Source organism: Eptatretus burgeri, chromosome 17 (genome assembly GCF_056783735.1).
Source record: "Eptatretus burgeri isolate ZD-2024b chromosome 17, Ebu_testis_v1, whole genome shotgun sequence".
Lineage (NCBI taxonomy): Eukaryota > Metazoa > Chordata > Myxini > Myxiniformes > Myxinidae > Eptatretus > Eptatretus burgeri.
Genome location: NC_140977.1, coordinates 23,967,217 through 23,988,876, shown reverse-complemented (window position 1 = coordinate 23,988,876; position 21,660 = coordinate 23,967,217). Strand labels below are relative to the sequence as shown.

The window sequence follows — 21,660 nt, the reverse complement described above, 5'->3', positions numbered from 1 at the left end:
CGGTTCTGCGAATCCGGCGCTCCCTCGAGGCAATGGCAAGCAACATATAGCGATCCCAAGACAGATATTTCATTATTATTCGTTTTAGATAGCTATTGCCTTATGTCTAGTGGGTTTATTGGTCTTTATTCCCATTCTTTATTTACTTTACTTCGTACACATAACCTCTCCTTCATGCAAGCAGCTCATTGGCATATGCGTGCCATTTCTCCTTCAAACCTCTGCCATTATCAAACAGATGCTCACCTCATACCTTCACCAGACTAGGACACAATGCTCTAACCACCAAAATGCCTTCCTAAAAATCCCCACATTATCAGACCACAGCTCAAACTCACCAACACTCTCCATTGATGCCATGACGACCACAACCGCCTCTATCAAAAACTTGCTGTACTACAACCGCTAGGCTACACCACTACTGCCATCATTCAACCACAATCACCTCTAACGCTACCACTGCATTTTGGGACCAGTGTAGATGAGGATGCGCACTCATGGTCAGGGCGCGCGATCGAGTACCTCGCCCCATATTCACCACCACGGAGCTCCATTGTGGGTGAAGTACAGAGCAAATGAGGCCATTTCCAGTTCCAAATCCTCGCTGGGATGGTGTCAAAGCCATAGTAAGCATCCGTGCGCCATTGGAGGTGCAGGGAAATACCCATCGCTCTGCCTGTTCCGCTCTCGAGCGCCGCCCCCACTGGGAGATTATAAAAGAGGGCTTTGTTCTCTGGCCCACCCTCTTCTCTCTCTTCTGGCCCACCTTCGCTCTCTCACGTCTGGCCCATCCTTTCTTCTTGTTCTTGGAGTTAGTGGAACCAAACATAATGGAGTCCACCTGAGAGCGGAAGAAACCAGACTGAGCACCGCCTTAGCTGATTATGTCTATCCTCTTACACATTCTTTGCTGTATTTCCAATCCCCCTGAACCATAACTTTACACCTTCCTCCCCGCATTACACCGCCAATCACCGCACACCTCATTGCACCTCCTCGAATCACGCACCTTAGACACCCTCAGTTTTCCTCCCCTCTTCCCCCTCCTAAGTGGCTGGGAAGCGTGGGCCCATTGGCTGCACCAGGTATTTACGACATTGCAAACACCTCGTATTTTCTCTCTTTCGGTGCTTTCTAACTTTCCTCGAGATATGATCCTGATGGCGCCTGCAATATTAATGTAAGATAAGATTGTTGAAGTTTTAGGATCAGAATAGCTCTGCGATGTATCCTCTTTTGTAAATACTTGCATTTCTTTTGCCACACCCCACAAATCTTTTTTTCCCCTGATTGTTCCACGTGTCTTTCTTCACCCTCGCTTTCTAAATAAATTGTTATCATTGTGAATATACCCAGTTCGTAGTGTCTTTTCCTCCATTGGTCCAGCGTTGTTCGCATGCAGTGTTAGCCGGGAAGTTTTAACCCAAAAATTGATTCTTGTTAGCCAGTGCGTACTTGGCAACTCTGCTCGGCTGCATCTGATACGGTAAGTTCCACACAACTACACATCAAGGGCATGAGACCGCCCTTGGTGCGACCATCCACAGTAAGGTACTATGTGAAGTAGTGAAACCCTGTCAGGATTGGCAGTACCAATCGGCATTCGTTGTTGCTTAACAACCCGCTGGAGTGCGGAGTTATCCGTGCTCGGTCGCCTCAGGACCGGGTGGTCGGGCGGAACTCAAGCGCTTCCCCTCGTGGCGAAACTCGAACCCTGGATCATGAACAGTATTATCGCCTGTTTAACCTGAAATTTAATATTAAATATTGTGTATATTGTATTAATCATTACATTATTATTATTGTATTGCCTGTTAACTTACATGTGATGAATTCATTGGAATAGTACACAGGAGCAAACTCTTTTTCTAAACTCTAAATTCCTTCCGCATAAGGTGTGGGTACCTCCGCTGACATAAAGTAAATTAGGAAATAGAAAATCTTATTTTTGCTATACATAGTTACGGTTGTGGGGGTAGATGGAGGAATTTAATAGGGAATTTAGGATTGAATAGAGTTGTTTGGTCCGTGGAAGTGTCAGAGACAACTCAATGTAACTGAGTAGGGAAACTGTGAGCTTAAGTGTTAGGAAACTGTTTCCCTTTGTTCCGTGTGTAGAGGCGCCTCGACTTAGAGTTTAATTTACCTCACGTATTTATAATTACGACATTATTGTCCTTTGTAAATATTTGTCTATTTTCAATAAATGTGTTTATTTTAGGTAACTGTGTCCATGTATTTGTCGTGGGGTTTGAGTATAACCCCCCGCCGTGCTGTGCTTCTCCGCGCCTCCGTCCCTCCGCCATTGCGCCCTTTTCCCGTGCGTGCATTAATCTCCGAGAGTTTCAGTTGTAGGCCTCCAAAGGAGAAGTTCAACCATCCGGCGCTGGTGGTGTTAACCGCCCATCACCACAAATTTGGTCGGGGGGGATTAACCTTGGCTGCCAGCGCCGGGACAATATTATATTATCACGTGCTAGTAATATCCACTTACCACAAAAAAAAAACGTGTAGGAAACAGTTTGTGGATTTTTGTACAGTAAATAATAAATTAATTAAGTAATCAACATCAGCTACATTAATGTAAATTACATGAAACCCAAATAAAAGTTGCAAGTTTGTGAATGTGTGAAATTAGTTTTAATCAGCTTGTTCCCTTGCTTGAAAATCTAAGAGTAGTAGTAGTAGTAGTAGTAGTAGTAGTAGTAGTAGTAGTGCAAGACAACAAAAGGCCAGGATGACCCAGAAGAACCTCCACAAGGTAAGACAAGCACTTTAAGTTGCTCAGCTTACGTGACAGAAGAAAATCAAGGCAGCAACTGATAAATGAAATGAGAGCAGGTCTGAACATTAATATCTTGTCCAGCACTGAGCACAGAATGTTGATTGCAGTCTCAGATCTCCATGGCAGAGATGCAGCAAAGAAACCACTGATGCGACCACAGAATAAGGTGAAAAGACTGAAATTTGCAAGGCAACACCAATTCGGTGACTGAACAATGAAATCGGTACTCTGGTCTGATGAATCAAAGTTTAAACTTTTTGGATCTAAGAGACACCAGTTCATACGCCAAAGACCTGGAGAACGTTACAACACGCAATGTTTTCAGCCTACTTTTAAACACAGGGGAGGCTTTGTGACAACCACGGACAATCTCTCAGCTTTTGGTGTTGGAAAACTTCTTAAAATCAATGGGATGCCAACAAAGGAGAAGTACAAGCAGTTACTGCAGCACCAGCAGTTCCTAGTGGAAACTGTTAAATGGGAAGAGGATTCATTTTTCAACAAGATAATGATCCAAACACAATTATAATGAAGTAAAACAGTATTTGGAGAACAAGGTTACAGCTGGTGTGCTCCAAGTGTTAAAATGGCCACCCCAGAGTCTCGGCATGAGTACCATCAAGGCCATATGGGATTACCTGGAAACAGAGGAACAAGAAGAACCCAACTAACTTTACAGAAGTGTGGAATGCACCACAGGATACCTGGCATAATATTCCTGTAAGAGTGCTTCAGTTGTTAACAGGAAGCATGGGTAAAAAGAGTGATGGTCCTAACACTGCAAACAGAACCACGACTACTCCAGTGGAGACGGATTAAGAAATTCTAAATCGTCCCCCATTAAATCCAAACGAGTCACCCTGTGACTTCCATCTGGAACACCCAAAGAACATCTGTTTGGAAATAAGTTTACGAATGATAAAGATGTCAAAACATGTCTCAAAATGGCCGTGTACCTGTCCCAAAGATTTATACGCAAATGGACCCAGAGCACTATCACATCGTTAGGACGAATGTGCACCGTGTACTTAAGCAGGGCCATACCTTGAGAAATCGGTGAAAGTTTCTCTATGCTCTTTGATAAATAAAATCACAGGTCCACATCAACCTTGAATAACCCTCACAGATGAAGAAAACATAAGGTAAATATGTGATTAAACAAGAAAAGCATAAAAGTAAATCCAAACACCGAAAAGCTGGTTTTTATTTCATCAAGCTACAGTAACGTGTTCTTTCTCATTGTACTTGTACCTGTGAATTGTACCTGTGAATGCAATCAAAGCCTCAAAACCTTGACTCCATTTCACTTGACTCTGTACCTGTAACGGGAGCAGCTGCATCCAGTCTGTCTACTGCCTGGAGACTCATTCTCTTGTTCAAATCCAATCCATGGTTGTTCGTCATCTTCCTCCCAGCAGCCATCGCTTTCCTCACCGCTGTCGATTTCTGTCTCTGACTCACTGTTGGAGCTTTCGCTGTGGCCGGCTTCTCGTCGCCGTGACCTCAAAGGACGACAGCAAGGCGAGAGAAGGCCGCATGGCACACCCCAATATGCCATCTCAGCACGAAATGCAGAAGGGCACACACCAGATACACTGTGCAGGTGCCCTGTATGAAGATAATGGGCCACGGCAGCGAAGATGGTGGCACTCCGGTCAAAGTACACCTGAGGAGGGTCATGTGGATGGAAAGCTGGGATGTGAGATTCTGATCAATCAAGGGTCGTTTGTTCATTTCACACGAGGGAACATGTCCTCACATAAATGCAGTTTTGCTCATCTACTCTGCTCCACAAAAGGGTGCAAATTTTATCCAAAGATAGCTTTACAAGTCCACAAAAAGACAAGAGGGTTATTGAGAAAAGATGGATACAGGTGGCTAAGAGGAGTATGTTGGGAGGAGTGTGCACCTGCTTGGCTGTTTGTACCGGGCGTTGCGTTGTCATCTTTTCCTCCAACGCTTTTCATTCTTTTATTTTTTTAACCTTTAATTATTTTGTTTTTTAACTTATTTTTAACATACCAGTACCCCTTTCCCTCTGGGAACCTCCAGCACGTATGCAAAATCTGGTGGAGATTGGCCCAGCCATGGGGTTTTTTTCTGAGATTTTCAGACATACACACACCCACCCACACGTATCGTGATCCCTTACCAGAAAATGGAGGTGGATACTTCGAGCTTTGGGAGGACTCCTTTTGAAATGCACATATGGAGATCACACACACACACACACACACACACACACACACACACACACACACACACACACACACACACACACACACACACACACACCTAATATATAAAGCCCGTTCTCACCACTGACTCAATCACCGATATAAATGTTTATTACCTTATAGGTGGGGTAGAAAGCTAAAATTTAGCATACTGATGCAATTCAAAGTCAATATTCCAGGAAAAAAAAAAATCACAAAACAGTCGGAAAATTTGTGTGCATGAAAATATACGTGAATAAAAGTCGGCCAGTGCAGCCTCGGTCTGCTCACTGAGGATCACGTGACACAAGACAATGGAGCTTACATTTGAAATGGTTGCTAGGCAACATTTTCCTTTTTGCCTTTTGCTCGGCAACACCTTTTCCACCTCTCATTTTATAACGTTTGCCGTATTTGCATTAAAAATTCCTGCGTCGGAGTGGCGACCCATCCAGGACTGCTCCTTCGCTAAATGAAAGTGCCTCAGCAGTCTTATATGCCTCACGGCATGAAAGGAATGTATGTATGTATATGTATATATATATCTATATGTATATATATATATATATATATATATATATATATATATATATATATATATTCCCTGTGTCGTAAGAGGCGACCAGGGTTGCGTCAGGAAGGTCATCCAGCGTAAAACATGTGCCAAATCACTATGCGGATCATACGGATGATCCGCTGTGGCGACCCTTAACGGGAGCAGCCAAAAGAAGAAGAAGATATATATATATATATATATATATATATATATATACATATATATATATATATATATATATATATATATATATATATATATATATATATATATACATATATATATATATATATATATATATATACATATATATACATATATATATATATATATATATATATATATATACATATATATATACATATATATATATATATATATATATATATATATACATATATATACATATATATATATACATATATATACATATATATATATATATATATATATATATATATATATACATATATATATATATATATATACATATATATACATATATATATATATATATATATATATACATATATATATATATATATATACATATATATATATACACATATATATATATATACATATATATATATATATATATATATATATATATATATATATATATATATATATATATATACATATATATATATATATATATACATATATATACATATATATATATATATATATATATATATATATATATATATATATATATATATATATATATATATATATATATATACATATATATATATACATATATATATATATACATATATATATATATATATATATATATATATATATATATATATATATATATATATATATATATACATATATATATATATATACATATATATATATATATACATATATATATACATATATATATATATATATATATACATATATATATATATATACATACATATATATATATATATATATATATATATATACATATATATATATATATATACATATATACATATATATATATATATATATATATACATATATATATATATATATATATATATATATATATATATATATACATATATATATATACATATATATATATATACATATATATATATATATATACACATATATATATATATATACATATATATATATATATATATATATATATATATATATATATATATATATATATATATATATATATATATATATATATATATATATACATATATATATATATATATATATATATATATATATATATATATATACATATATACATATATACATATATATATATATATATATATATATATTTGTAGATTTTCGCCACTCCGGCGTACGGACGACCGCCTTTAGCCCGATTTCAGCCACGCGCGCCCACCGAACGTGGCAATCGAGTCGCAGCTTCCGGATGAACGCCGAAACCCAGCTATGGGTGTTTTTAACACACCATAAACCAGCCAACTTCTCTTCTATGCACGCGCTACAGGGTTGATCGCCGAATTGTCGATGTACCTAATTATTTATGTGGACAGAAATGCCGGGAGTTTATACCTCGACGGAGCCTGCACGAAAACGAGCCGCTTAAGCAGATCGTTCCGTTTGCGATTGCCGAGCGGTTTTATATCGCTAAGCCCCGTCGGACCAGATGTACGTTTTATCGGCTTATAATTATCAGCCAGCTAATTATTCTGAACGCTCCATGGCAGTCAATGTAGGAAGGGATGCAACGAGCAGGTGACATTCAACCAATGGGGGTATTTATTTTCAATGCAGGCACGTAAGCAGTGAATGGGGGGATGGGGACAAGACACGAGCAAAAACCTACAGCCGATGTCTATTTATTATGTACATGCACTTAATCAGTTTGTTACTTATGGACAAGGCGCCACAGACTTTCATGCAAAACCCAAGAAAGAAAGGAAGAACCGGGCTCGTGAGCCTTTATAATTTGCTCGGAGCCGGGATGACCGAAGGGGCTCCGACAGACCGAGCGGGCTACCTGGCCACCCTCGTTGGGTCCTGGTTCGGCGACCCTTGATGTCTCTGCCCGCACTCCAACCTCCGAACTCTCCAGCTCTCTTCCCGACTCCACCACACCAGCGCAGCGCGAACTCGAGCGCTCTCTCCAAGCGCCCTTCCCGACTCCACCTCGTTCTCCAACCCGTTCTCCTTTGTCGACGACTCGGCGTCTCTTCAACCGCTCAACTGCCTCGTCAGCTAGCGAACGCGGCCCTTTATAGCCCCCAGGGCTTCGCTCCTTCACCCCTGGCTGGCTCCGCTCCTTTCGCTGTTTTGATCAGTTCTTGCCGTCAAACACGGCTGTGTTAGGAATCACCGTCTTCACGCGGGGTGTTTGGAATCACCGTCTTCACGCGGGGTGTTTGGAATCACCGGCTTCACGCGGTTGTGGTGAAGATGGTGAGGAGATGATGGCGGTTGTGGAGAAGATGGTGAGGAGATGGCGGTTGTGGAGAAGATGGTGAGGAGATGTTTGTTTAAAATAAAAGACAGAAAAGAATAACACTACCTCAAAGATGCACAGCCGGGCACACAAACAATTCCCGTTATACATCGGTGGGGAAATCTAACCTGGAACACACACTTATCGACATAACTGATCTTCGGTGATCTGTGAATCTGTGAATTTGCACAACCGTAATACTATATATATATATATATATGTATATATATATATATATATGTGTGTATATATATATATATATATATATATATATATATGTATATATATATATATATATATATATATATATATATATATATATATATATATATATATATATATATATATATATGTATATATATATATATATATGTATATATATATATATATATATATATATATATATATATATATGTATATATATATATATATATATATATATATATATATATATGTATATATATATATATATATATATATATATATATATATATATATATATGTATATGTATATATATATGTATATGTATATATATATATATATGTATATATATATATATATATATATATATATACACCAGTGTATATATAGGAGCCTGGTGTTGGCGCAGTGGTTAGGGCAGCAGCTTGGGATCCAAAAGGTCCTGAGTTCAAGCCCCGTTGGGCCACTGAATTAATCCACCAGGGGGTTGACTCAGCCTGTCATCCTTCCGAGGTCGGCGAAATGAGTACCAGTATACTGGGCCGGTGTATACCCCGGTTAAAATAGGTGTACCATATCCCTGTGTCGTAAGAGGCGACCAGGGTTGCGTCAGGAAGGGCATCCGGCGTAAAACATGTGCCAAATCACTATGCGGATCATACGGATGATCTGCTGTGGCGACCCCTAACGGGAGCAGCCGAAAGAAGAAGAAGAAATATATATATATATATATATATATATATATATATATATATATATATATATATATATATATATATATATATATATATATATATATATATACATACATATTGGTACGGCCATGTGTATAATGAGGGGGTTAATCCTCGTTTCTCCTCGGAAGAACCAGACCTGAAGCCACCACTCACAATTAACTTCGTGGTCCTGTGGGTTACTTTACAACCACGAATGCCAATCAGTTAACCACGAGTTCCAGTGTCCACTGTCTAATTTGCCATTTAACTGGAGGTCACGTGGCTTCCTGACCAGGGAACGTGCCCTCGGGGATGCACCAATCTTATCTTGATTAGATCTTAAATAGGGTGGCCGAGCGTTTACCGCTGGTGCACGCAGACTATGACAGGTCAATTAGTTTGGGAATTATAATCTCCCACCTCTCTGATCTCCCAATCTTATAATTTGGTTAGAACGATGCTGGATCAATGGAAGGAAATGACAAGCACGGACAGGTGGAAACGTAAACAAGGAATTTATTAATAAGAAAAATAAATAAACTGAAGAACATTTTACTTCCTTGTAGTGTAAATAGATTAATTCAAATCAGTCAAAATAATCTCAAAACAAATAAAGAATTAAACAGGCATTGATAGAAAAATAGACAAAGGGCAGATACTTATCACCATGCTTTACTTAATAATTAAACACGAGACAAGCGTACCCAGCAGATCATTTAGGGGGGAAACAAATCCGGTCTTGACTTTCCAAGGCAGAAATCGTCTTGTGTCAAATAAAATGTCCCAAAATGTGTGAGCATGCTTTGGTCCGCTGCCAGTGCCCTGCCTCACTGTGCACTCACCTGCAAACAGGCTCGAACACCAATCGGTGTCATCATCACCACCAGGAACCAGGGATGACAAGAATCAGGTACGCCAAGAGCAGGTACCGAGCAGAACAAGCAGGAACAGTCCAACCATCACCAACCGTCATGAGCTATCAGGAGCCATAACCAACGGAAAGCTGGAAGGAGCTGTCAGCAATGGTCAGAAACCGTAAGAAGCTGCCAGCAACGGTCAGAAACTGTAAGGAGCTGTCAGGAAAGGGAAGGAGCTGTCAGGAACTGTCACCAACCATCACCAACTGTCAGGACGACGGTTCTCCCGTCCTTTTTTTTTTTTTTTAAATCGGCGACCAGTGTGGGCGAAGCATCAAGCAGACTTCAGCCAAATCCAGCTTGCCCATTGGCGCATCGTTACACGTGACCTCCAACGGTCAATCTCGCGATCATCCCTTCCTTACCAGAACGAGACATAACCCCCAATCAACACAGGCCCGGTCCACGACACCATATTTGGGGCGCTGGACCGGTGCCAAAGGGCGGCCATTTGACGGAATTGCCAAGCGAAAACATGGAGCACTCACAACTCATCAATGGTGGCCATCGCCTCCCCGTTTGGCCTGACACGAGCAGGAGCCAACCAGCGTCCATGGAGCTGCCGAACGGGGTGTCGAGCGTCAATGGAAAAAGGTGGATCTCAATGTCGGTAAAAAGAGAGGCAGGTGTCGAACTTCAATGGAAGGGACGTGGGTGAGGTGAATGATCCACAACCGTATTTGACCGTCAGATTGAATGAAATGTGAAAAACCCGTGGTGTGTTTAATCAAATATCCAATAGTCCAAAGTGTCCTGATGGAAAGTGGTAGAATGAGTCTCCGTTGGGCTAACGGCTATCTCTCGTATGCATGAACGTGTCGTAAAGAGGAAAAGGCCATCCCATAAGAAAGGGAATCTATTCTGTGCTCTTCTCCAATGCATCAGAGTTAGAATCCCACCAGACAAGGGGATGGGTCTATTCTAGATGTGCATTTATGGAAATAACTGTCTGAGGACCTGAATGTTGTGTGTATTTGTCAGATCCAATTCTGAAATCCATAACAATATGTATGTACATGTACATATACATATACAGTACATTGATATATACCTCAAACACACCTCCTGACTAATATGGTGAGCATCGCCACGGATTATGTCTCACACCGTAAAACCACATAATCCGCACAGAACAACCATCCGTCGGCCACCCAGACAATTGTTCCTACTAATGCAAACCATTCAACCAGAAAGCACGTGATGTGACCAGCAGGAAAATCAAAACATGAGGAGTGTGACGGGCACTCCGCTAATCCCCATTGGACACAGTCCACACCAAAGTGTTTCCTCCAACAGAGAGGCTTCAGCCCAGTGACTCTGTCAAAGAGACAAAGATTATATGGTCATCATCAGTGAACCATCAAACAGAACCACCGATCTGGATTTCTGACTTATTTGCCATCATCAGGATAGGATACCGAAAAATATCTAACCAATGATCTTCTTCTATTTGCTGTTTTTTGGTGTGGTGAGAGCCGCAAGGCTCTATAAACGCCACGCACCCGAACTCAAGGTTACAACCAAAAACGGAAAATATATTAATAAAATGGAAGTAAAGAATAGAAAGTAAAAAAATAAATAAATAATAACTTTATACTGTCCGCCCCATTTCCGTTTTGAATTTCCAGACAAATTTGGAGAATTGAGGGTACATCTGGCTCAGTTAACAAAGTGTATCCGGTACGCTTACTCGGAGAATACATTGAAGGATGTAACCGGTAATGTTAAATCGATTGGGGCTTTTAAACCAGGTTTCTTAAATAACGAATGGATGATATCCAGTGTGGATGTAAGATCGCCGATGGATTTAGTAAGCTCCGACACATGAGCACTACACTTCGTGTTAATCCTTGGATGATGTACATGAATCAGCAGGGGAATCCTGGGACTGCCTGGAGATCACCCTTCTGCATTTATGGGTCGATTGGTTGAATATTTTGTTGATCGTCTTGAAAGTAAACTCCTCCCAGCCCAGGTGTTTGAAGGCTGCAGTGGAAACTAGAGGGGGAGCACTCGGGAGAGTGCAAAACCTCTGCCGCCAATACTGCTGGGTCACTTAAGTGAACCTGATGTCCTATTCATTGTAGGTCAAAACGGATCAGACTCTACTGAACCACGATTGAATAAACTAAACTAGATCGACGCGCATGTAGAAATGCCAAAAAAAGAAAATCGAAATTTTTTTGAAAAAAAAGTTGCAAAATTGTTTTTTTTTTTCTCTAACACATTTTTTTTGGGGTTGGAAATCACTTAAAACATGTAGAAATGCAAAAAAAAATTCAAATATTTTTCAAATAAAATCGAAATTTTTTTGAAAAAAAGTTGCAAAATTTTCTTTTTTTTTCTCTCACAAATTTATTTATTTTTTGGTTGGAAATCACTTAAAACATGTAGAAATGCAAAAACAAAAATTCAAATATTTTTTCAAAATGACCGCCATAGCGGCCATGTTGGACTTTGGACCAAGTCCAAAATCTAATGGCATGATCCTTGGACCATACCAAATCCCCCCACCAAGTTTTGTCGAAATCAGGTCAGGTATGGGAGCATGTGCCAGAACAGCGCGTCGCTGCGTCCACTTTCCGCCGGTACTCCAGGGGCCTCCGTCTGGCCATCCCCCAGGCAGATGCCAGGCCCATCCCCATCTCTTTGAGATGATGGTCAACCTGTTGCAACCATGAGGCACGTGGTCGGCCCACTGGCCTCCTCCACTCATGAGACTCCCTCGCTGAGAGAATCTGGTGAGCAGGATCAGAGTCAGGAAAACGAGCCACATGTCCATACAGCCGCAACTGACGCTCACGGACTATGCAGGTAACAAATCTCATCCGAGTCTCTCTCAGCAACCGCTCGTTGGACACAAAATCCGACCAGCAATAGCCAAGGATTCTCCGAAGAGACCTGGTACCAAAGGAATTAAGTCTCCCTCTCAGATCCTTGGTCAGAGTCCAAGTCTCGCACCCATAGAGCAAGACTGGAAGTACCAAGGACCTGAAGACTCAGACTTTCGTCCTCCCGCACAGGTACCGGCAGCACCACACCCCATGATCCAGTGAATCCATGACTCCCCAGGCCCGACCCAGACGTCTATTGACCTCTGACTCGCAGCCAGCAGAGACATGAATATCACTGCCAAGGTAAGTGAATCTCTCCACGACCTCAACATCCTCACCACAAACAGACACAGACAGGACAGCAGCATCCAAGATGTCACCGAAAGCCTGGATCTTAGTTTTGACCCAAGAAACCCGTAATCCCAGCGGCTCCGACTCCTCATTCAGCACCTCGAGGGCCCCCAAGAGGATGTCTAAAGTCTCCGCAAAGATGACTGCATCATCTGCAAAATCAAGGTCCGAGATCTTGACATTCCCAAATGATGCACCGCAACTTGATCTCTCCGACATCCTCCCTAGAATCCAGTCCATACAAGTGCTGAAAAGTGTGGGGGCAAGTACACATCCCTGACGAACTCCAGTAACAACTGGAAATAAGTCAGAGATGGTACCACCACACTTCACAGCACTCTCAGTACCAGAGTAGAGTTCAGACATCAGATCGATCAGTTTTGGTGGCGCCCCACGAAGACCAAGAATCCTCCAGAGGACATCCCGATTCACTGAATCGAACGCTTTACAGAGATCAACATAGGCTGCAAGCAGCCCCTGCCGAAACTCTCGTCTGCGTTCGGTGAGGACACGAAGTGCAAGGATACGGTCAATCGTTGACCACTTTGGTGAAAAGCCTGACTGCTCTGGACGCTGGTGCTCAAGCAGATGGTGGCGAACCCTATCGAGAATTATCCGAGCAAAGACCTTGCCCGGCACTGAGAGCAGCGTCACCCCTCGGTAGTTGTTGCAGTCTTGGCGATCACCCTTCCCTTTCCAGAGAGGGATAACAAGGCCCCTCTTCCAGTCAGTTGGGATGATGCCTGTGTTCCAGGCAGAGCACAAAACTGCATGCAACGACACGAGTGCAGCATTTCCACCAGCCTTGAGAAGTTCGGCAAGGATGCCACAAATCCCTGGAGCTTTGCCCCGTTTCAACTGGTTCACCGCAGCCCGTGTTTCCACAAGCGAAGGTGGACCACAGTTGATTCGAGGGTCAGCAACAGGGATTGTAACACCCTTGACGTCCAACTCGACAGTTGGGGGATCAGTCTGGTACAACTGCTCAAAGTAATCGGCCCAGCGGGCCTTCACTTCAGACTCCTCTGTCAAGAGCCTACCACTCTCTGCTCGAACTGTAGTGCTCCGAGGGATGGGCTTGGATGAACGTAATGCGCGAATTCCCCTGTAAGCGGGACGAGAATCACCTGTCTACAGGTGATGCTCTACCCCCTCACAGATTCCTCGCACATAGGCCTCCTTGTCCACCCTCAGTGCACGTACAGTTTTACGCCTCAGCTCCCTGAACAGCTCAGCTCTGCCATTCAGCCTGGCCCTGCGACTCTGGTCAATGGTATCCAGTGTCCCTTGAGAGACAAAATTCTTCTCTGCTCTGCGGTGAGCTCCAAGGCATCCACCGGCTACATCAAGGACGGTGGTCTTGAAGGCGCTCCACAACTCTTCAGGACCCCCCAAAGCACCCAGACCCCCCAAGTGTCCACTCAGCCTGTTCGCAAACTCCTCAGCTACTCTCTCATCCCTGAGCTTGGCAACATCCAGCCGAGGCTGGGATGGTACCATTCTCCAGGATTTAAGGTGCATCTTTAGGGTTGCTACAACAAGCCTGTGGTCAGTATTGAGGAACTGAGCACTCCGGTAGACCCTGCAGTTCTGGATCATCCTCCAACGACCGTCAATGAGGACATGGTCAATCTCCTTTGCCACACCGCCAGCGTTGGAATACCAAGTCCAGCAATGAGCTTGTGGGCGCTGAAACCATGAACCAGCCACCCTAAGTCCATGACTTCTTGCCAAGTCAAGGAACTTAGTGCCATTCTGGTTCATAGTTCCTGACCCATGGGGACCAACACACACCTCATAACCATCCCTATCAGTTCCAGTCGATGCATTGAAATCCCCCAAGACTAGAAGTGTATCTCGTCTGGGGCACTGATCAACCACAGACTCGAGTGTGGCGTAGAATGCATCCTTCACGGTGAGATCACTCGCCTCAGTCGGAGCATAAACAGAGACCAGGGAAATGACACCTAAGGAGTGACGAATCCTTAATCTCATAACACGCTCGTTGACCGGTGTTACCTCAATTATCATTGGGGTCAGCTTATTGGACACAGCTACAGCAACTCCTTGGGTATGGTAACCATCAGAGCGACCAGACCAATAGTAGGTGTAACCACCCACCATTATCTCGCCGCAATCCGGTCTCCGAACCTCAGAGAGTGCTGCAATCCCGATGTCCAAACGCTTGAGCTCAGATGATAACAGAGACAGGTGATCATCCTCTCTTAGGGATAGGACATTCCAGGCACCCACCCGAAGGGACCGCCTCAGGTTAACCCAAGGAGACCGCCGTCTGGTGGACGACACCTCAGCACCACTCCGACACACTCCCGCAATCTGACCCAGGGATGTTACCCCGTGGTTTCCCTCCTATCATCAAAGATTGGGGGTCCCGAAGGCTTTGCCCCAATCCCATCATCCGGTGAGCTGCCCTGCGAAGGGAAGCTGCACAGGAGGTACTCCCACGGAGTGGGTTTTCAGATTTTTTTGCGTTTTTGCGTTTTGCGGAATGAAGGGTTTTACGTGGCCGGAGTGCACATCCTGCCACCAACCTCCTAATAAAAAAGTAACCCAACTGCAGGAGGACGTCCGCAGACACAGTTGGGCACTAGATATGGATGGCCGTTGGCTCACAAGGAGCTCCTCCGCCCTTTGACAGGTTTTGTTTTTAATCCTGCTGGGTGTCCATATCCAAACACCCCCCTCACCAGAAAACCTGGTGGGGGAGACGGTTTAGTCGCCGACAACCCGACCATGGAACAGGTTAGTACAGGTTTACATGGTACCTGTAGCAGGTCACAGATCGAACCTGATCTGACAGATAATCCGTCCAGGAGTTTTTCCGTAATACTGTTCACAAACAAACAAACAAACAAACAGACAGGGGTGGAAACAGTAACCTCCGTCCATCTTCGATGGCGGAGGTTAATGATATGGATTTTTTTGGATCTGCTCCCTGCTTGAGCTGTGCAATTTACTACTTCAGTGATGAAGCCAATGAATCCCGCTTTAGTAGAGTTTGTGACTACGTCGGTGGTTGCTCTCTTGGTTTGGCATTCTGCGTCTTTCATCTCAGTCTGAACTCCCACCGATTTGGTGAGGACGTTAACCGGGCACTCAATTTTGGACGTGCTCTCAACCACTTCTACTGGAGTCGCAGTTTTCACAATTTTGGGAATCATCCGGATAGCCTCAGCATACGACAGTTTCTCCTGTGTCTTCACCTGTTGGATCAGAGCTCTCGGGAATTCAAAATATCCTCTGAAGGCTACACTGTGGTAACCACCACAATTGGCACCAGACATTTCTTCTTGAGTGCAGCTTCCATATTTGTGCTCTCCATTACATCTGCTGCAGCGTTGTTTGCCTATACAGGCTGGAGCAGTATGACTAAATTTTTGGCTTTAGTAGCATCTTAAGGGGTGTGGAATGTATTCTCGTACAGTGAAGGCTTGATAGTCCAAGAAAACTTTCGGGGGAAGGACTGGGGTGTCAAAAGACAAAACCACCAAGGTGGTATTGACTTTGACCCCATCCCTGACCGTGGTGAGACGGCGGGCGTCAACAACTCCTGCCTCCACTAAATGACTCGTGATATCATCAATTTCAATGGAGGGATAAATCCCATAAATGACTCCTCAACTCTCCCTCAGGCTACTCGGAATATGACACAAAACACGGAGCCCGCCAAAATACTGGGTTTTCATTACATTCTCCCATTGGTCGACTGATTTATACCTAATAAAGAGGTCTCCAGATCTGAGCTTTTTGGCAGGAGACACATCACTGAATTATTTGTTAATCAATGGAGCCATTTTTATTGGATTGTCAGGGCTTAGGGGTGTAACGCCGTCAAAAACCGAAACTATAACCATAAGTTTGTGATAGTACTCTTCAGGGGTAGAGGAGCCTTAACCACTTTTGGGGGGGGTTCAAGCCCCTCAGAGCTCTCCCACCATGGTCTTCCCCTCTTCCTAGTTTGATTAACCCTCCATGATGAACCTTCATCATCATCACAAGAAATGTTGATCATCCTTGATCACCTCTTCCCAGCACCCCAGACGATTAAGATGGCCAATTGAGTAAAGACACGATCATAATATAGGCTTAATAGGATACGGAATATCGGAAAAAGCCAATGCACCCTCAACACTCAAAACAGTCCTGTAATAGCATCCGACCAAAATATATATATATATATATATATATATATATATATATATATATATATATATATATATATATATATATATATATATATATATATATATATATATATATATACACACACATACATACATACATAGATATATATACACATACAAAAGTATTGTTACGGTTGTGGAAATTTGCAAACCACCATTCAGGTCCCGTAGGTGAGATATCTCTGTAAGTACATGTGTAGTTAGCCCCAAACCCGTTGTTTAGAGGGAATAAAAGTGATTCATTCGGGCTGCGACGCTTTGAGATAGTCGTTTTTCTGTTCTATCTTTATTTTGAACCAACCACGTCTCAACCGCCATCACACAACAACCACCAACCACAACGCCGCTTCACAACAACAACAACGCCAACAGCCACGATCTTTACCTTCACAACTCGCTCCCGCAAACATCTCATCACCGCCATTCCAAACGGCACCATGGCCATAAACCACCACCATAAACCCTCCACCACCTTCACCACTCTCCTTCTGCGGCCATTCCCGCACCACCTGGGAGTACCGAGCGTCAGGCTGTACTGGGCTCGTACGGGACGCGCGCCGAGCCGCGAGTGCAAAATGCGGCCTTTCCGAGGAGAATTCGGATTAGGAATGCTACACGCCCACTTCTGATCCGTCCAATCAGCAAGCGCGGGGCAGTTTGGCCCCGCCTCCAGGCACATCGGTGTAGAATCGAGATATGCAAATTCTAGGATCAGGGGAGGTTCACGCCCCTTTTTCTCCGTCCAATGGGCGAGCGTGGCTCCACCCCCGAGCTCGTTCGGATCCAGAAGTTTGCATATGGGTTCTCCTGCCGGCCAATAAAGCGCTGAGCGCGGGGCGAATCTGGGCAGTCAGTTTTGGAGAGCAGAGTGTGGCAGCGGCAGAGTGTGGCAGCGGCAGAGTCTGTTTGGGTCGAGTCGGTCTCGGCAGAGTAGGTTTGGGCAGAGTCGGCCTCAGAAGAGCGGAGAGTGTTTTGGGCAGAGTCGGGTTGGAGCGCGGAGTGGAGTCGGGAGGCGGGGGCGTACAGGTGGTTTGCTGCAGTCGGCTGAGGAGAATTGGGGAAGAGACCGAAGAGCTCGGGTCCGAGGCAAGGAAGATGGCGGTCGGCGACGAGGTCGCGGTGGAATCGCTCGTCGCGGGACCCAAGCAAGCCAGCTATAGTCTTTCCCCAGAGCATCAACAATTCCCCCCCCTTTTTCCCCCGTGCTGAGATAGTGCAAAAAGGGGGCCCCGTTCCCACCCCACTCCAAGCAGTGGCAACGAAACCTGCGAAAGAGCACGAAGTTGGGGCACCGCCGCGCCGTCACATTGGCGGCTCATCACAAAGACACGGGTAGGATCCACCCGGTCTCGCGGACCTGACCGCTCTTTCAGGTCCCGCGCAAATATTGGCCCACAGGCCCCGTCTGCCCCCTTGTCTTTGAGGGTGGCCTTTTCTTTTGTTTCTGTGTAAACGTGTGTGTGTGTGGCGCCAGTCTGGTGAAGTAAAACTGTGTAAGTGTTGCCGTGTGTACGCGTAGTCGGTTGTAGATCTGCATTGTTGTGTTTCTTCTGTTGCAATTGCTTTTTGTGCATAATTGTTTTAATTGTATATGTGTGCTTTCCGTGTGCCGCGGAATAAATGTGCATCATGTTGAACTGTTTCCCGTTTTGCTTCGTCTTTTCTTTAATTGAATCTCCATCTTGCTTCACGTAAAGGGTTGGTAGTGGGCTTAATACGCCCGATAATTAATCGGAACCGTCGAGGCCTACGATAACACCGCTCGGTTATCCCGATAGTATGGAACGGGTCGCTTAAGCGGCCCGTGTCCGGGGTCGACCTGCGGCGAGGTGCGATCGCCCGGTCTACCCTACGCGTGGGTACTTAGGTTGGTCGAGTTTGGCGAACAACCCTATCCCACGCGGGTGGCCGATTGGCACGATCGTGGTGAGGCCGAATGGCCCACCCGTGACTAGCTCCCAGCGTTAGTCCGAGAGGGTCACGACAGAATTGTCCGTCCGGTGGGCGACGTGCCGTGATTCGAGTTACGTAGCCGTTCGCACGCCGGCGGGCGTGAATTCCCAACAGTATATACAGGTAGTCGTCGACTTACGACTGTTCGACTTTACGACCACGTAAAGTGGCCCCAAACTCTACTTTTTTTTTGTATGTAAAATATACGTTGGCCAACTTACGACCAAGTCGACTTACGACCAATCGGTCAGAACCAAATGTGGTCGTAAGTCGACGACTTCCTGTATAATATATATATATATATATATATATATATATATATATATATATATATATATATATATATATATATATATATATATATATATATATATATATATATATATATATATACAGTGGGGAGAACAAGTATTTGATACACTGCCGATTTTGCAGGTTTTCCCACTTACAAAGCACGTAGAGGTCTGAAATTTTTATCATAGGTACACTTCAACTGTGAAAGACAAAATCTAAAACAAAAATCCTGAAAATCACATTGCATGATTTTTATATAATTAATTTCCATTTTATTGCATGAAATAAGTATTTGATACATCAGAAAAACAGAACTTCATATTTGGTACAGAAACCTTTGTTTGCAATTACAGAGATCAGACGTTTCCTATAGTTCTTAACCAGGTTTGCACAGACTGCAGCAGGGATTTTGGCCCACTCCTCCATACAGATCTTCTCCAGATCCTTCAGGTTTCGGGGCTGTCGCTGGGCAACACAGAGTTTCAGCTCCCTCCAAAGATTTTCTATTGGGTTCAGGTCTGGAGACTGGCGAGGCCACTCCAGCACCTTGAGATGCTTCTTACGGAGCCACTCCTTAGTTGCCCTGGCTGTGTGTTTCGGGTCGTTGTCATGCTGGAAGAACCAGCCACGCCCCATCTTCAATGCTCTTGTTGAGCGAAGGAGGTTGTTGGCCAAGATCTCGTGATACATGGCCCCATCCATCCTCCCCTCAATACGGTGCAGTCGTCCTGTCCCCTTTGCAGAAAAGCATCCCCAAAGAATGATGTTTCCACCTCCATGCTTCACGGTTGGGATGGTGTTCTTGGGGTTGTACTCATCCTTTTTCTTCCTCCAAACACGGCGAGTGGAGTTTCAAACAAAAAGCTCTATTTTGGTCTCATCAGACCACATGACCTTCTCCCATTCCTCCTCTGGATCATCCAGATGGTCATTGGCAAACTTCAGACAGGCCTGGACATGCGCTGGCTTGAGCAGAGAGACCTTGCGTGCACTGCAGGATTTTAATCCATGACAGCGTAGTGTGTTACTTATGGTTTTCTTTGATACTGTGGTCCCAGCTCTCTTCAGGTCATTGACTAGGTCCTGCCGTGTTGTTCTGGGCTGATCCCTCACCTTTCTCATGATTATTGAGGCTCCATGAGGTGAGATCTTGCATGGAGCCCCAGACCAAGAGAGATTGACTGTTATCTTGAACTTCTTCCATTTTCTAATAATTGTGCCAACAGTTGTTGCCTTCTCACCAAGCTGCTTGCCTATTGTCCTGTAGTCCATCCCAGCCTTGTGGAAGTCTACAATTTTGTCCCTGATGTCCTGAGACAGCTCTCTGGTCTTGCCCATTGTGGAGAGGTTAGCGTCTGATTGATTGAGTGTGGACAGCTGTCTTTTATGCAGATAACGAGTTCAAACAGGTGCAGGTAATACAGGTAATGAGTGGAGAATGGGAGGGCTTCTTAAAGACAAAACTAACAGGTCTGTGAGAGCCGGAATTCTCACTGGTTGGTAGGTGATCAAATACTTATTTAATGCAATAAAATGCAAATGAATTATTTAAAAATCATACAATGTGATTTTCAGGATTTTTGTTTTAGATTCCATCTTTCACAGTTGAAGTGTACCTATGATAAAAATTACAGACCTCTACATGCTTTGAAAGTGGGAAAACCTGCAAAATCGGCAGTGTATCAAATACTTGTTCTCCCCACTGTATATATTGTTGTGGTTGACCAAATTCACAAACCACCATTCAGGTCCCTGAGGTGAGATATCTCGGTAAGTATATGTGTAGTTAGGCCCAAACCCGTTGTCTAGAGGGAATAAATGTCATTCATGAGGGCTGCGACTCTTCAGGATAGCCGTTTTTCTTTTACTATCTTTATTTTGGACCAGCCGCCATTATTACCACCACCAACCACGTCTCAACAGCCATCACACAACAACCACCAACCACAACGCCGCTTCACCACAACCGCCACGACCTTTACCGTCACAACTCGCCACCATCGCATCACCGTCATCTCGCGCCACTCGTGGGCACCGATGCTGGACTCGTGCGGGGCGCGCACTGAGCAGCGTGTTCAAAAACATCACGGACTTTCCGCAGAAAATCGGATCAAAAACGACTCACGCCCACTTTTGTTCCGTCCAATCGGTGAGCGAGGGCGATTTG

At 43.8% G+C, this 21,660-nt stretch overlaps 1 protein-coding gene across 2 annotated transcripts in view; it reads right to left on the bottom strand.

Moving 5' to 3' along the window:
* The window catches only part of LOC147009561 (delayed-rectifier potassium channel regulatory subunit KCNS1-like), a 72,705-nt gene that overhangs the window by 12,279 nt on the left and 38,766 nt on the right, over positions 1–21,660 (bottom strand). Inside the window, exons 1-2 of one of the 2 annotated variants that reach the window (XM_085861639.1) lie at positions 9,782–9,997; positions 4,105–4,451 (exon numbers count right to left, since the gene is read on the bottom strand). In XM_085861639.1, the coding sequence (XP_085717765.1) occupies positions 4,105–4,451; positions 9,782–9,817 (383 nt within the window). In that variant the 5' untranslated portion in view covers positions 9,818–9,997. Of the gene's footprint in view, positions 1–4,104; positions 4,452–9,781; positions 9,998–21,660 lie in introns of those variants that run through there. The other variant, XM_085861638.1, reaches the window with a different exon arrangement.